The 16541-nt window shown below is 40.6% G+C and overlaps 2 protein-coding genes and 1 pseudogene across 3 annotated transcripts; 2 read left to right on the top strand and 1 right to left on the bottom strand.

Moving 5' to 3' along the window:
• The first annotated feature begins 2859 nt into the window (after positions 1-2859).
• LOC106586137 (ORM1-like protein 1) lies at positions 2860-10510 on the top strand. 2 transcript variants are annotated; one of them, XM_014173029.2, is made up of 4 exons: positions 2860-3009; positions 4178-4358; positions 6169-6320; positions 6627-10510. In XM_014173029.2, exons 2-4 carry the CDS (start codon positions 4185-4187, stop codon positions 6760-6762), a joined length of 462 nt encoding a protein of 153 aa, XP_014028504.1. In that variant the 5' UTR covers positions 2860-3009; positions 4178-4184; the 3' UTR covers positions 6763-10510. The 2 variants fall into 2 exon arrangements, with proteins under 2 accessions (XP_014028504.1, XP_014028505.1); XM_014173030.2 differs by having other exon boundaries at positions 2894-3001.
• Positions 10511-10592: 82 nt separating this feature from the next.
• LOC106586136 (probable inactive tRNA-specific adenosine deaminase-like protein 3) lies at positions 10593-12194 on the bottom strand. The gene is made up of 2 exons (XM_014173028.2): positions 12088-12194; positions 10593-11926 (listed from the first exon to the last, which is right to left on the bottom strand). Exon 2 carries the CDS (start codon positions 11912-11914, stop codon positions 10823-10825), a length of 1092 nt encoding a protein of 363 aa, XP_014028503.1. The 5' UTR covers positions 11915-11926; positions 12088-12194; the 3' UTR covers positions 10593-10822.
• A 2909-nt stretch (positions 12195-15103) lies between these two features.
• On the top strand, positions 15104-16228 carry LOC106586075 (probable tRNA N6-adenosine threonylcarbamoyltransferase, mitochondrial; annotated as a pseudogene).
• Positions 16229-16541: the final 313 nt, after the last annotated feature.

Raw genomic sequence — 16541 nt, forward strand, 5'->3', positions numbered from 1 at the left:
CGAGGGAAAGATGAACGGAGCTAAGTACAGTGAGGTCCTTGATGAAAACCTGCTCCAGAGCGCTCAGGACCTCAGGACTGGGGCGAAGGTTCACCTTCCAACAGGACAATAACCCTAAGCACACAGCCAAGACAACGCAGGAGTGGCTCCGGGACAAGTCTCTGAATGTCCTTGAGTGGCCCAGCCAGAGCCCAGACTTGAACCCAATCGAACGTCTCTGGAGAGACCTGAAAATAGCTGTGCAGCGACGCTCCCCAACCTGACAGAGCTTGAGAGGATCTGCAGAGAAGAATGAAAGAAGCTCCCCAAATATAGTTGTGCCAAGCTTGTAGTGTCATACCCAAGAAGACTCAAGGCTTTAATCGCTGCCAAAGATGCTTCAACAAAGTACTGAGTAGAGGGTCTGAATACTTATGTAAATGTGATATTTCTGTTTTTTTATACATTTGCAGAAGTTTCTAAAAAACAGTTTTTTTGCTTTGTCATTATGGGGTATTTGGTGTAGATTGATGTGGGGGGGAAAAAGCTATTTCATCAATTTCAGAATAAGGCTGTAACGAATCAAAATGTGGAAAAAGTCAAGGGGTCTGAATATTTTCCCGAATGCACTGTATCTACCTCAATTACCTAGTACCCCTGCACATCAACTTGACTATATACACAGGGTACCAGTACCAAGTTCTCATTGTGCATTTTTTCCCCATGTTATAATTTTTGTTCTATTATTTTTCTATTTTTCTCTCTGCGTTGTTGGGAAGGGCCCGTAAGTAACCATTTCACTGTTACTTTACACCTGTTGTTTACGAAGCATGTGACAAATACATTTTTTATGTGATTTGATTTTGATTTGATTTATAATTAAACAGTCAGGCCCGAGGGTGTGTGGTATATGTTCAATATACCACGGCCAAGGGCTTTTCTCCTGGATCCAGTCCTTAGCTGTGGTATATTGGACATATACCACAAACTCCTGAGGTGCCTTATTGCTATTATTAACTGGTTACCAACGTAATTAGAACAGTACAAATATTTGTTTTGTCATACCCATGGTATACGGCCTGATATGCCACAGCTTTCAACCATTCAGCATTCAGGGCTCGAACCACCCGATTTATAATTATAAATATACTTTATACGGGTTTTATACAAATTTTCTGTATAAATGGACTCTAAAATATGTAAACAGACCATAAATGTCTAATTTCTTGTTTTCTTGGAATGCTGTGAGTGCTATTATATGATACAGTATAAGTACTTGTTGCATTTACAACTTGTCTAAGTACTATCAGCAACTGATTGACTACATTGTTTGAATGGAATGTTGGCATATTGGCAGTTAATTTGAAAATGTTATCGAATCATTCCTCAACAACCGGCTGATTAGCTAGCTAACGAACATACAGTGCAAATACATACTTCAAAGTCCTTATTTTACACAATATCTTATCACAGCACTTTCAAACAATGGTTGACCAACTCCCTGATCAAAATGGCTGACCTTTATCCCATCCTAAGAAGGTTCATGGCCATTCTAGTGTTCTAATTCTATGGCATCATGCACCTCTAATGTATGTTTGCGGACTGCCATAATACCATAGAAGAAGAAGAAACTCAGGCATACTAAGAAGCAGGGGGTACACACAAGGCAATGCTGGTGGGAGAACGTAAGGTTGAGTGGGAAGATGGTTGAAACTGATGTTTTGTTTGAAACTGCTAGCGAGTTGGGTGAAGATGAGAGCACAGAGATTGAGAATGAGTGGATTACGGTGAAAAAGGTGAAAAAGAAAGGAAACGAGAAGTAAAGTTGTGATGGAAACTAGGAAACCCCTAGACTCGTTTTTAGTCAGAGTGATGGTTTTTGGACCAATGTAACCTGGGAGATCCGTTTGAAGTTTCGATACATTTTGTGGAAGCGTTGGGTGAAGTTGCGTCAGTGAGCGTCATAAGAAGTGGACTTAATTTTAATTTTTTGTGTGTCCGAGGAGCAGAAGTGGTATGTTTCATGTATGGATCTTCAAAGCAGAGTACCTATCAAGGGAGATATCTCTGGGGTGGCGCATAAAGTGCGTGCAGATGTAATACCTGTGGAAGTAGATGGAGTGGTGGGTGCACGTCGCTGACTGACCCGTATGGTAGATGGAGTGAAGAAATTCTGTTCATCCATACTTGTTTTCTTTGATGAAGAGTCTCTCCCTTCTCATGTCAAGTTGGGCTATGTGAGATACCCTGTAAGCGCCTTTGTGCATAAACCCCTTCGGTGCCATAAATGCAAAAGATTTGGTCATGTGTCAAGCGTATGCATATGGGAAGAGTATTGAATTGTGGTGGCGAACATGCGCTCGAATTTCTGGATTGCCCTGTTTGGTTTAGGAGACAGAGGTAGCAAGAATAAGGGCTGTCCAGCGTGTCTCCTATCTGAAGGATGTGAGAAGAGTTGAAGGAGCAAGTGGCATTGAAGATGCAGTGGTAATTGAGCCTGCACCAGTGAAAGTTTCTCTGCAATTAAGGGATCCTGATATATTACATGTGGAAAAAGGTGGACTTTGTAGCATTTATTGCAATGGTCATGAACTGCATAGCGCAAACAAAGAAGAAATCAGGAAAAATCGGAATCATTGTGAGCGCAGCTGAACGCTTTTTGGGACTCAGTGAGTTTACAGCAGAGGCATTGCAAGAAATCCTGTCAAAGCAGGATCCGCCCTCACATGCCCCTGAGCTTTTGTAGGGATGTGACTTGAATTGGAATGTGACTGAAGGAGTGTGTTTTTTTTCTTATTTTTTTCTACAATAGATGTTTTCCTGTAGTTTACCACCCATACAGTAGGTGGCGACATGCACCTCTAACGAATTTTGGTGGACCGCCATTATACCATAGAAGAAGAACTGCGCCAAAGTTAGCTAGATAGCTCACTAGCGGACAGGTTCAGTCAACAACAGCACGTTTGATTAGGGGAGACTGGCCTTCTGCACTGCCACGTTTAAAAAACAGATTCATAACGAGGTACTCCAGTAAGTATATTGCCATGTCTATGTGTTGACTGTTAAAGTATTTGATAACACTAGCTATTGATATGCAAATGTTGTCACCTAGCTATCTAACGTTACAGTAACTAGATATTCCTAGCTTGTCACCAAAATGGCTAACTAGCTATTCAACTGGTGTTTCAAGCATACTTGACTTATTAACATTAGCAGGAGTTTGGCTGAATCATTAGTAGTTGGGACTTATACAAATGTGAACATAATGCAAAGTAAGTTACAATAAGCTAACTAGCTAGCTAGACATATGATACAATGAATGTCAATGAATTACAAGCCATCTCACTTAGCATAGGTAACTAGCAAGCCCAATTTAAGGGCAGGGTTAATGTTGAATTTACCTTTTTAAGAATCACACTTATCAAGGGAAAGTTGTAGCTAACTTGTGATCACACAGGCTTGGCTCAGGAAAGTTGTTTGATGTTGACGCTGCTGTCTGCTACCTAACATTAGTGAGTTGCTTTTCGTGCCTTGATATTTTCTGTCCCAAACAAAGTTCACAAGTGTCGCCAAGCATTGTTGCTGCACTTTTCTGAGCCTCGGTGCAGCTGCTTATGAATGCATTGCCTTCTTAGGACAGTTGCACGTGAATAACTTGGTTTCCCATTATAGGCTTGAAAACGAACATGCTACACGCTTTCACGAAACGGCTGAGATACAAGCTAACCAGCAAAGTAGTTATATAAACATGTATACTTGCCCACAGGCGTATTTTTTTCCCCCCCCAGTATTATCAAGAGCTTGAGAAATCTTAGAATGTATGACGCAACCTCGAACTTCAATCTCAAACCAAGCAATGGTCTGAAAAGCAACTCTTAAGACAAGTGAAGTCCAAATCGGTTACTCATGTCATGTTGTGAAAAGCTTTATTTGATTTGCCTGTAAACAGCAGTAGGTATTGTTGTGCAAGAAAGGTGAAAGTGTACTACATAAGCAGATCATGTTCATAATATTTGCGTAATAATTTATTGTACCTCCAGGCTATGACCTTTTGTGTATTGCAATGCAGCAAGTAATTGTTTTATAGTCCTGAAGCAAATGGCTCCCTGTTGGGGTTAATTTTGAAATACTCGTTTTTGTGTTATGTTTTCAAAGGAATAATGCATATTCATCAATAACATAATCCACTTGTTCACAGAAACAAAATGAATGTTGGCGTAGCGCACAGTGAGGTGAACCCCAACACTCGGGTCATGAACAGTCGAGGGATCTGGCTGACCTATGCCCTCGGTGTTGGAATGCTTCACATTGTGCTCTTGAGCATACCCTTCTTCGGTGTACCTGTGGTGTGGACTCTCACAAATGTTATACACAATTTTGTAAGTCATTTTTCTTCTCATGAATACGTTTGTGTTGACCCCATTTTGAGTGCTTTTATTACCTATTATTACTTGGGACGATATCGGTATCGCAATTAAAACACGAAACAGACCAAATTTTGGTCCTTTAAAAATCTGCTGTATGTAAAATATTGTGTGCTATAGCTTGGAAAATAAATTAAATGTGACTCTGGATTACACCAATGTTTGTTTCCGACATTAGGGCTGTTTTCCTAAAGAAGTGAAATCTGATTTGTTTCCTTGCCACAATACTAAAGAGTGTTGCGGTATCGTCCCGGCCCTAATTATTACCAGTTTGTCCTTACTTTCAGCCATATCATGGTAAAACAAAATAACTTCAAAGTTGGTGCCTAGACATTGCTGCTTCCTCAATGCACTGGCCTCTCATTGTTCTGAGCGGAATTCCTTTAATAAAGGAACAAGGTCACTGGCATGTCATCACTCACTAAGTTTAGCTTTTGTCCCCATATTGTATGTGAAGTCTTCTGCATCACAGCGATAAGGAAGGCCATTAAAAGGGGACCACAATATCCTGCACTTTTTTTTGTTCAGCAGCTTATTGTTTCCTGTATCTTTTGTTGCTTGCCAGCAAGTACTAGTTCAGCTGGTAAATCAAAAACTATTTCAGAGACCTTGTTATTAGAATGTATTTGTATTTATTATGGATCCCCATTAGCTGCTGCCTTCCTGAGGTCCAGCAAAATTTAAGGACATTCAAATGTCCACAGTGCCAGGTGTTATAAAGAAACTAAGTGAATACCCAGAACATACTAACTCCCATGTCCCACATATGAGCAAGTAGTTTAAGTATCAGTCCCGTGTTGTGGTAATTATGACATGCTTTGGTCAGCAGTTTTCACACGCACTCAGCTTCTTATCATAAATACAGTTCAGGTTCTATCACAGCTCTGTCTTTTTAAATATGTACATTTAAGTCATTTAGCAGATGCTCTTATCCAGAGAGATTTAGTCGTTAGTGCATACTTTTTTATTTTCCGTACTGGTCCCCCATAACCTGGTCGCCTTTCCTTCCAGTTGCCAATGACTGGAACGAACTGCAAAAATCTCTGAAGCTGGAGATTCCCATCTCCCTCACTAGCTTTAAGCACCAGCTTTTAGAGCAGCTCACAGATCACTGCACCTGTTCATAGCCCATCTATATACAGCCCATCTATCTACCTTATCCTCATACTGTATTTATTTATTTATTCTGCTCCTTTTGCACCCCAGTATCTCTACTTGCACATCCATCTTTTGAACATCTACCATTCCCGTGTTTAATTGCCAAATTGTAATTACTTTGTCACCATGGCCAATTTATTGCCTTAATTCCCTTATTTTACCTAATTTGCACTCACTGTATATAGACTGTTTGTTTTTTTTTTTTTCCTACTGTATTATTGACTGTATGTTTTTGTTTATTCCATGTGTAACTCTGTGTTGTATGTGTCTAACTGCTATGCTTTATCTTGGCCAGGTCGCAGTTGCAAATGAGAACTTGTTCTCAACTAGCCTACCTGGTTAAATAAAGGTGAAATAAATAAAAATAACCCTGGCGCTGCAAGTGCCTTGCTCTACCAACTGAGCCACACTGGACCATGGAAGGATGAATTCTCTTTTTATCAAAAGAAAAATACACGTAACTGAAAAGACACATAGCTGTGCTGCAACATCTACCCTCAGTCCCTGGCACACCATTTGCTACTTTAAGATTTGTTTGTCTTGTCTTAGTGGACTGTCACTCACCATTGAGACTTGGACTCATTCCCTGTATGTCTGTGTCTTCCAGGGGATGTATGTCTTCATGCATGCAGTGAAAGGCACTCCGTTTGAGACCCCAGACCAAGGCAAAGCCCGGCTCCTGACACATTGGGAACAGTTGGACTACGGCGTGCAGTTCACATCATCCAGAAAATTCTTCACCATCTCCCCAATCGTTTTGTACGTCGCCTTCCGTCATTTAGAACAAGAGGTTACATTTTTGTACATTAGCTTTAGATACCCATTTAGCATCCAGTGCAGAAGTAATTGTAAACTGTATGGGGCGGTTTCCTGGACACAGATTAAGCCAAGTATTGGACTGAAAAGCACTTAAATGGAGGTCTTCCATTGAGATTGTTTTAGTCCCGGACTAGGCTTCATTTGTGACTGCGAAAACGGCCCTATAAATGCTAATTGTTGACCATGTTGCACATATTTTTTAATTGACACATTTGCTAACTTTTTTTTTTTTTTTTATCCCCCTAGATATTTTCTTGCAAGCTTCTACACAAAGTACGACACAACACACTTTGTCATAAACACTGCGTCCCTTTTGAGCGTGCTGATCCCCAAATTGCCACAACTACACGGAGTCCGAATCTTTGGCATCAACAAGTATTAATCCGAGTGTTAAGAGGGTCAGTGGTGTGTGACCAACTCTCAAAGGAGCTATTGCCTCATAGCAAGATGAATAGTTAACCCTATGTACTCTGTACCACTGGAGTGTGTACTAAGCAGTTTTGTGCAGTACGTGCATTGTTTAGGTACGTCAGGTTAAACTAGTGGGAGAATGAGAGAGAGAATGCCATGTGCATTACTAACTTAAGTAAATATTTAATGTTGTATTTTTTGATCTGCATAGACCTGGGCTGGCCCAGGTTTCAAACGTGGGCCTTTTTTTGTTCTGTTCCGTTTTTTTTGTTATTTGCTCTCACTTCACACAGTGACACGGACTGCGTTCCTTGTCACAATGTATTTTTCTGTTCTTAACCGGAAGCCTTAAAAATGCCAGATGTATTTTTAAAGATGATTTCTTCATAAAAGTAGGGGCCTATGGTTCATTGTTTGACACACACTTAATTTTTAGAAGGGTGTCAATCTTATTACTGGAAAAAAACTGGGGCCTTAGAACCGTTGCGTACATTTTTACACTAAATATCTGCATGCGCCATTTCTGAAGACGGCGCACGCACAAATATTGAGATTTATAAACTTGGCACACGCCAATCATACGCATGTTTCCCCCTAGAAATCAGACCTGTCGTAAAACTGCGCGCGTGAAGCATTATAAGTTGGCCTGAAAAACGCCCATCATTCACCTTTTATGGTGACAATAACGCCCTTATTTACTTTGGCGGTATTAGAATTAGACAAAGACCATATCTGGAAATGGTGAACTTGATCAAATGTTTTTGGAGGTGTTGGCAGAATGTTTTCTTTTGCAGTGACAGTTGCAGTGACAGTTGCGGTAGCCTATCTGACTGTTTCTGAAAGACAAACATTTGCTAATTGTCGTGGACCTATAAACAGATTTGTTTTAATTCAATCATGTTTAGCATTTACCTTTTCCCCTAATCTAAATATGGTGCACTGCCCGTGAGTTCTGAAACTGACTCCTTGAAATAAAAATAAGCTAGTAGGCCTACTTAGTGGTAGCTTACACACACTTCAATGCAAAATTTCAACTTGTCTGCTCACCTGTTAAATTCTACTGTATGTTATGAACCACGCTCCCTTTCGGATGCATAGAGCAAAAACTTGGAATTATTATCGCATATTAATAGGCCCAGTTAAATGAGATGCGCGTTGGTAATTTGTTGTATGGCTGCTTCAGGAAAATGAACTCATCATGGCCAGAAAAGGTGAGCAACTTATTTTGCAATAGTTGTGTATAAATGAAATGTTTACTCGGAATTTGACACTACAGTATTCAGACGTATCTCACAAACGTCAACGTAAAGGTGTGAACCCTCTGCTCTACCGTTAAACTGCACTTAAGAACAGATCACAAAGCAAAATACTTAAAGTAGCTTATCTATTTACTACTGTGAAGTGGGTCCAATTAAATGAGAGATGGGATGAATGGTAGCCTATCCTAACTTGTATGAAACCATCAGTCAGAAAAGGTGAGGAATTTATTCTATAATGGTCATGTAATTGAGGAAAAGAATAAATCTATTTCTATAATTATTTTAGATCATAAAGGGATTTTTGCTCTTCTCACTAATGGTAAATGATTGCATCTTATTATATTTAGCTAGGCCTACCTGTTTTTTTTGTTGGTTTTTTTAAACTTTTTTTTGTTATGAGTGTCATCATATATTCCTGCACAAGGCTACTTCAGCCTTCTTACAATGCAATACTTAAACCACTAGAAACTGCGTTCGCATGGTGTAAAGCAGCAGTGGCAAACTAATTGCCCCGGGGTCAGCATTCGGTTTTCAACGAGTTCGAGGGCCACACTGAAAATGTTATATTTCCTTGCCGTCAAAATTAGCTAAAAAATAAGTCCTATATTCATCGTTTTTGGAATTTTCAATGCTCCCTGACTGTCTTCTGATTTTATTAGCGAGATGAACAGTCAAGAAACTATGACTATAGGTTCATTATAATTTCTAGTTTAGATTTGGTTTTAGTCATTTTTAAAGTATATTGAGTGGCTTTTGTTTTTACTGGAACTACCCTTGTGGGCTGTATGTTTGACACCCCTGGTCTAAAATTTGCAGGAGGATAAGCACATTACATCAAGTTACATTTTTATTAATGCCAACTTGTGTGAATACTGGCGCATGCATATTTTCTGTGTGTATGCAACACTTGAGGCCCCTGAACAATATGAAATACTAATTTAGCATGATTTCCTTTTGTATATTAATAATTTATCCTTGTTACTCAATCATATAGGGCAGGCATTTTTGCAGTGTATATAGTTTGTCTGTATAGGTTCATGTCTTATGTGAAGATCAGATGATTTGTCATAAGATGTTAAGTGTTGTCAGATAATTGTTTACTGAGACAGGTCTATGGTATGGCTATGTACCTACACATGACTACCAAAATAAACACTTGAGTAAATGAGGGATGTGAAGTATATTGAAAGTGGGTGCTTCCGTGCAGCTGTGGTTCCGGAGTTAATTAAGCAATTAACATATGATTAGGGTCATATAAAATGCCCAGTTTCCCATTATTTCAGCCACCATGTCTAGAAGAGATCGGTGACTTTAAAGAGGGGTCTCAAAGGAGCATAGGTGGTTTAAAGTGTGTGTGTGTGTGTGTCACCAGCTCTCAACTCAATTGAACACTTCTGGGAGAGTCTGGAGTGGCGCCTGAGACAGCATTTTCCACCATCAAAACACCAAATGCTGGAATTTCTCAGGAAGAATGGCGTTGCTTCTCAATCCTCGTGACCCGTGGGGATGTTAAATATTAGTGATGGCAATATTACTGTGCAATGTAGATGTTCTATTTTCACCTGAGATTGCGTAATAACTCGTATGTTGATGTAGTGTCCATCGGTTATGAATGTTTCAACCTCTGTGTTGAAGTTGTGCTTTTATGTCAGTTCCTGGCTTCAAAAGGGCACCAAAAACAACACTAACCATGAGTTTTAGCGGTTCTGCTGCCACAGAAACAGACCCTGGGTCTGTCTAACGTGTCTCATCTCGGTTAACCCAGAGGTAAAACCTCATGTAGTTTGGGCAACAGATCGTCACACGGGAGAGTATAACGTGACAAACAAATTCAGTTCCTGTGATTTTTTTTTTTAACTAACAGATGTCATAGTTTATAGCTAACAGAAATTGTAATTGAAACACCTTGCCAAACAACCGGCATGTTTTTCAAATTTTCAAGGAACGATTCCAGTGGTCATGTGAATTTCATCTGCTCCGATTGGATGAAACAGGCCGCACTGCTGTATGGGATGAGTAGTTTGTTTGCCCCCTAACTGGTATGTACACAGTCTTGTACCCTTGACTTTTCTTCCATATCACTTTTTTTTGTTATGATTTCTAGTCTTTTGAATGAATGGTTCACGCTGGAGATTTTTGTACCTATTCCACTTGATGAGCATTTTTGTTGAAATTTGCATGCTAAAAACAAGTGGGTGTGTCAGTTCTGGAACCATAACTGTGGAAAGCGGGGCATGGTGGCACAAAGCCCTTTTAAGACAATTTATGTTGGTGTTTCCTTTTATTTTGGCAGTTGCCTGTATATTCATGTAGATGTACTTGTTTAGGATATGAATATCTTCTGGAAGCTGCTATTAAGACAGCTAGTCCTGTTTTTGTTTGGGTATGGCTTATCCAGGGTATTATTGGAGCTTTGTCAGCCCTTGTTCCTAACATCATTAAAACATTTATGCCCCGAAAGCAGCATGTATGTCTTTAACTGGATGAAATCTCATGAATGGGAACCATATTGACGATGAGCAATAAAACAAGCTGTGAAAGCTTGCTGTCACAGTGGCCAAAACTTTATTGCATTGAATTTTACACAGTAACAAAGTAAAACATTAAAATGTGTTTTATGTAATCCAAAATCTTCCAGAAGTAAAATGTTACTTATGTAATTCACACATTGATCTTGTCTCGTTCATCAACCACGTGTACCTAGTAGTCTGACATGAGATTCACCCGTTTATAATGGTCTAGCGTTCCTGTAACAATTATGCTGAACCTTTTTTAAGAATTAATTTTGATATAGTGTACTGGCCTGTTAAGGTCTGAACACTGTTGGTCCAAGACTCCTTTGAAAACTTCAAAGCGGTGATTCAGATCTTTTTGAGCGTGGATTTTATATTTAGTCCCAAATGCCCCATCGGTAGAGGATGTTCCATAGAAGACTCTGCCTATCCTAGAATGGACTAGCGCCATGGCACACATAACACAAGGCTCTCGAGTAACATACAAGTCGTACCCGGTGCAGATGTATGGCTCACCGCTCTCCTCTGCACTGTCCCCGTCCTGCACGACCCCACAGGTTGTCGTGGTGGCGCCCTGTTTTTGAGAGGGTAAGGAATACGGCAAAACAGACTGGCAGGCGGGGTACTTGTCATAGGTGTAGGCCCCACCCCCCTGCCCACGTGCCACAAGGTCAATGCAGACCATGATGGCGTGATGAAGTGGGTGACCGCCTTGCCGGCAGTCATGTCCCACAGCGAGGATCCTCTCTGCCTCTGGGTCAACGACCGCAGCCCCCACAGCCTCCATGCCACTCTCCTGCCCCGCTCTGGCTGCAGCCACAGCAGCCATCATGTACTCCTGCATCTTTGATTTCTGAGAGGAGGTGAACAGCTGGCCCCTCAGGGCCACAGTCACCTGTTTGTCCTCGTGAAAGGAGGTGGGCCAGTGTTTGCTGGCCTGCTCAAACTGCGGTCTGGTCAAAGGAGGGCATGCTGGTATCTTGACCAGGAAAGGGTCTCCTAGACCTTCACAGTTTAATCTACCGGAGGACGACAGATCAGATATGTGCAGCTCCTCACTGCGGTCAATGACTGGTGCATCACTGGCAAGGCATACAATGACCTCCAGAGGGTGAGGGCTGCCCTTATCCTTGCATGACCGTACTCTCTTGATGTGCTGAAGACCAGGTAATGGGTATACTTTGGCCAACTCCTTGATCAAACGAGAGGTTTCTTTCTTGTTGATGATGGGAGCTGCAAAGGCCTCGATTAGCTCAATGTCTTGTGACTGCTCGTTGGACAGCACAGGGTAAGCAACCCAGGAGTCGATGTCACACTCATATTCTTTTCTGCGTTTGAGTTGTGGCTCCATTTCAAAGCACCTCTGTTAAAAATCAGGACGAAACACAACTCGGATACAGACAATGTTTACAAGAAGATAAACGTTGGATGTAGTGGCGCAAAGATGTAAGGTTATTTCAGAGCATGCGAAAAAAAATACTGTCAGTGTATACTTAACATTACCGATTGATGAATTAAAATTACCTTGTTGACCAGCTTTGATTAGAAGTGTAAAGCGTGACAGATTTCAGATACGTGGAGCTAGCTCTCCCTTTCCATCCATGCTTGTTGATGTCCGACTGCATATTATATCCCCCTGAAACGAAGGCTATCACTCTTCATAGCCACCCACAGTTTTGTTTCCTAGATTCATAAAATGTACTGATTTTAAATGAAAACAATCCCTTTGATATCGGAAAAACCTTTTAACATTTTCTTCATATTTCTCAAATCATAAAAATGAAACCATCTAACGCTAGATTAGTCTATTTGTGGTTTCATGGAGGAATTGTTTTCATGTGACACAAAGCTCCTCACAGGTAGAATAAGTACACGGTCATCGCAGGTTAGGAGAATTGGGTTAAGGTTAATACAAAGGGTTAGGGTTAGCTTAAGTACATTGATTTGACAAAAGCTGGAGATCGTCTAGCCATGACCAAAGTACACGGGACGTCACTACCTTCTATGAAGGGGCCAGGGTCCGGTCTAGAAGCACGTTTTCCACTGCTCCTACAGTTATGCTTTGGTACTACAGTTTAACTGGAGCCTGGCCCAGAAAGACCATTTCCATACACCGCCACATAGCGAAGTCAGATGTGAAAAATCCTCATAAGACACTTTAGTCATCACCTTTTGTGCACAAAACATCCATTGAATTATTCAAACAACTGTTGCTGAGGCCATTTTATTTTATCACTCACAGCTGAAGATAATGGCAGTGTCCGAGAGAACCAAAACGACTGAATGCGACTGCAGACTGATATACAAATCACCTTACATCATAAATAACTACTAATTTATTATTTGTATTATTATTGTGGTTTTTCTCCTTTAACACGTCCATTAACATTTTCTATTCATCCTATGTCTGATGTTTTTGGATGACATGATGACGTTGTTGCTCCCTGTGCTCACTGAATGCTAGTGCGCGTGTGATGTTGGTCCATATAAACCGGATGCAACCCGATATAGACAGTCCATGAATTGACCTATGCGAACCAACATGAGTAAATTACCTTTTAAAAAAATACGTGGACGTCTTGGAAGTAATCTCCAGTTCTTTTTATACCTCAGTGGCTTCTATAGCCACTAAGTCAAATACCCCAGCCATTTCTACAATTTCTCTTCTTAAAATTGAATTTTAACCTTAAACTTATGCCTAACCTTACATTAAAACCACAATTTGTGGCTATAGAAGCTAGTGGAAACCAGTACAAGTGTCAGAGACAGAAGAGGAAGCGAGACATACTGTTCCACTCCCTTGTTTTTTTCTGTTTCTATGGGAAATTCTCATTTGGGCAAAATACCATATTCGGTCCTCTCTCCTTGTGACCCAGAAACCGGTATGTGGTCCCGGAGTAGCATTTCGTTAGTAGACAAATGGAAGACGCTCATCCCCTCCTCGATAGCCTCCTTTTGGCGAGGAAGCACAAGTATATCCTACCGGAGTCATTCATGGAAGAGTTTTGAAATCCACCACTGTTTTCTCGAAGGAGAAAAGCATGCTAACATTTAAAAACGTGTCCTTTTATATATACAATGTATTGCACAACTATCTATATTTGTCTTTAGAAATGTATACATTTATTTTGTGATTCCACCATGTAAATGTAATTTACCTGATGATGCATGATTGGAGAATAGTCTCATTTTATTCAAGTGCATTTTTGTCCACTCCCTCTCCTTGCAGCCTCTCAATTACCTTTGACCTATTTCAAAAGGAGGCCAGAGAGGATGCAGGAGTTTAAGCAAATCCAATTGAGAAAAGGCAAATTAACTAAGCATGCGTTTAGACTGGCATCCCAATTTGGATATTTTTTTTCCAATAATTGGTCTTTTGACCCATCACATCAGATCTTTTTCAGAGCTGATCAGATTGGTAAAAAAATAAAATATCAGAATTGGGCTGCCTGTCTAAATGTAGCCAAAGTAGACCAGACCCACCTGCTATTGCATTGGTGTCTATCGGAGAGTCACAGGAACTGACCATTGTTTTCCCTCAATGGTAAACGGCTAGAGTTCACAATCTTAAAGGTCGTGGAGCTCCATGCAAAAACCATTTCTCAGCATTGCAACTTCAGCTTTTGGGACAACGGTATTGTTGTCAGACTTCAATAATCAAGTTTTTAATACAGTACCTTTCAAAAATAGTCATGGTAGCTGGTACCCACTGGGTACAGATGTCAATTCAACGTCTATTCCACGTTGGTTCAACGTAATTGAATTGAAATGACGTGGAAATAACATTGATTCAACTAGTGTGTGTGTGTCCATTGGGTAGCTACACTGCTTCCATTTCTGCTGAGAGGAAGAGGTGAGGTGAGAGGCTCAACTCAGCCAAAAATCTGTCTTCTCCAGCAGGTGGCGTTGAGTTTCTGAATGGAGGTCAATGAGTGTCGAATTTGGTCAACAAAAAATGTATGGCTTATTTGCTACATCATTTTTTTTTAGCTTGAATAGTTTCGTAATGCTTAGGTTGTTACGAGTGTGCTGATATAAGTAGGACACGTGACATCCTGGTAACTTTGTGAAAAAACACTATATCGGAGTTGTCTCGAGATGGCAATGCATATTCATGGCATGAGGCTAGTAGCATAGCATCTCTCGCCATTGAATACAAGCAGTAGATGTCAACAACCCTCATTTGAATATTTAAAAATGTATTACAATAACGAGACCAATCCAAAGAGAGGAATAGGCGGGAGTTTGACAGTCCACGTGCCACTGAGGACAACAACTCCCTTTGTCTCGGCGGAGAGACGAGTATCTTGTCAGTATTATCCATAATCTTAGATTTTGATGATTTGCTATGGATATGTATTTTGGCTAATGCAGTAACTTCTGTTTTAGTGAAAAATGTTTGCATTTAAAAATTCAGCTCCACAGGGCCCACCTATGTTTATACTCAAGCATTTATGGAAATGTGCTTTTAGAGTAGCAATGAGTTCCAGGCTTGTTCGTGGCAGTGACGAGACAGGTGCGGCTGTAGTGGATAAAAAAAGCCTTAATCCTTGGAGAGGTCTCTATGGTCCCCTTCCTGGTCTCTATGGTCACTCTCCTGGCTCTGGCCCAAGGAATCAGCGACTTTCTTCTACTGGGTCAAACACTGGATGACGCTCCAGGGGACACTATAGACAAGGTCATGAGTCTACCTTTAAGAAAACACTTGTCAGAGGCCGGTGGGTTTTCTTGGCCTTGAATTTGTGACCTTTGTTCATTCAAAACACCCAAAGTGATCCACGATAAGTGGGGGTCAAGCGATACAGCTTCTGGCTTAAGATGGAGACAGGTTGATGTTTCTCTTCAAGCCACCAATGGGAGCAGACTGACTGTAATTTATCCTTTGCTCTTCTGCAAAATCAGGTGACAATGTCAATACAGAAAAAAAAGAGGAAGGTAATAAATAAGTGAAAGATATAATATGCATTAATATCATAACCTTTCCCTGGTCGACACAATGAATCAGGTCATTTAAATTGTGTGTGAAAAATGCATCAACCGTGTTTTTTTGTTTCATACAAGGTGTGGAGCAGGGGACTTTATTGTATGTGTGAATGATATAGCTGCCGCTACACAGTGGCCTCTCACATTGCCAAGTGCACACATCGTGCCATTTTGTTCTGTAAGGCCTTCTGCCTTCCTGCAATCCAACCCTGGTGAGTGAATTCATCCCATAATTGGATAGTGGGTTCATAGCTCTCAAGATGATCTAATTCACCATATTGTACTGATGATCTCCTTTTGGACCAAAGGTATATTTCTACAAACACTAAAGTCTGTTTTCCTAAAGGTTTTGCTCTGTTAGGTGATGTCAGGACTTGCCTGTAACCAGTACACCATTAAGGCTTTGAAGATGGTCACAGATGCCACTGAATTACATATGCTTTGTCCTCCATCCAAGTTATGTACTAAAAATGGAGTCATGATTGCATGGCATGTAGAAGAATATTTGTTATTTTGGATATGAAAATATGGCTTTGGAGTCCAAGGCATCCACCTACTTTTTATTTGGTTTATTTCAGGAATGGAATTGAGACTGAAGGAAGGAAAGGGCATCCTGTCCAACACTGACAACACATTTTTCTCACCATTTATGATTAAACTTTTGATATACTGTACATCCTAGCTGAAATGACTCCATACTATGTTATTGGGTGTTTTCATTTTGTTTTATTATTCAACCGACTTCCTATATATTAGACCATTAAGTCCCTCTTTCCCATTAATAATATAATGTAATATATTAATCTTGAACATAAACAGAATGGTTCTCTGAGTTCAGTCCCTGAGTCACAATATCACTACTTTAAGCTGGTTCCCAGTCAGGCTAGATCCCAGACTGACCTCCAGGGTCACTGTCTTTGCTGAGGACGCTGGCTGTCTTCATCCAGCCTTAATGAATCCAGGGTGGGCTGTCCCCCACAGCCTAACCTTGGGGT

The sequence above is a fragment of the Salmo salar genome, chromosome ssa25, assembly GCF_905237065.1.
Source record: "Salmo salar chromosome ssa25, Ssal_v3.1, whole genome shotgun sequence".
In the NCBI taxonomy this organism is placed as follows: domain Eukaryota; kingdom Metazoa; phylum Chordata; class Actinopteri; order Salmoniformes; family Salmonidae; genus Salmo; species Salmo salar.

Coding starts and splice junctions, on each gene's coding strand:
- LOC106586137 (XM_014173029.2), top strand. CDS start 4,185: ATGAATGTTGGCGTAGCGCACAGTGAGGTGAACCCCAACACTCGGGTC. Junction 4,359..6,168: donor CAAATGTTATACACAATTTT/GTAAGTCATTTT, acceptor TGTGTCTTCCAG/GGGATGTATGTCTTCATGCA. Junction 6,321..6,626: donor ACCATCTCCCCAATCGTTTT/GTACGTCGCCTT, acceptor TTATCCCCCTAG/ATATTTTCTTGCAAGCTTCT.
- LOC106586136 (XM_014173028.2), bottom strand. CDS start 11,914: ATGGAGCCACAACTCAAACGCAGAAAAGAATATGAGTGTGACATCGAC.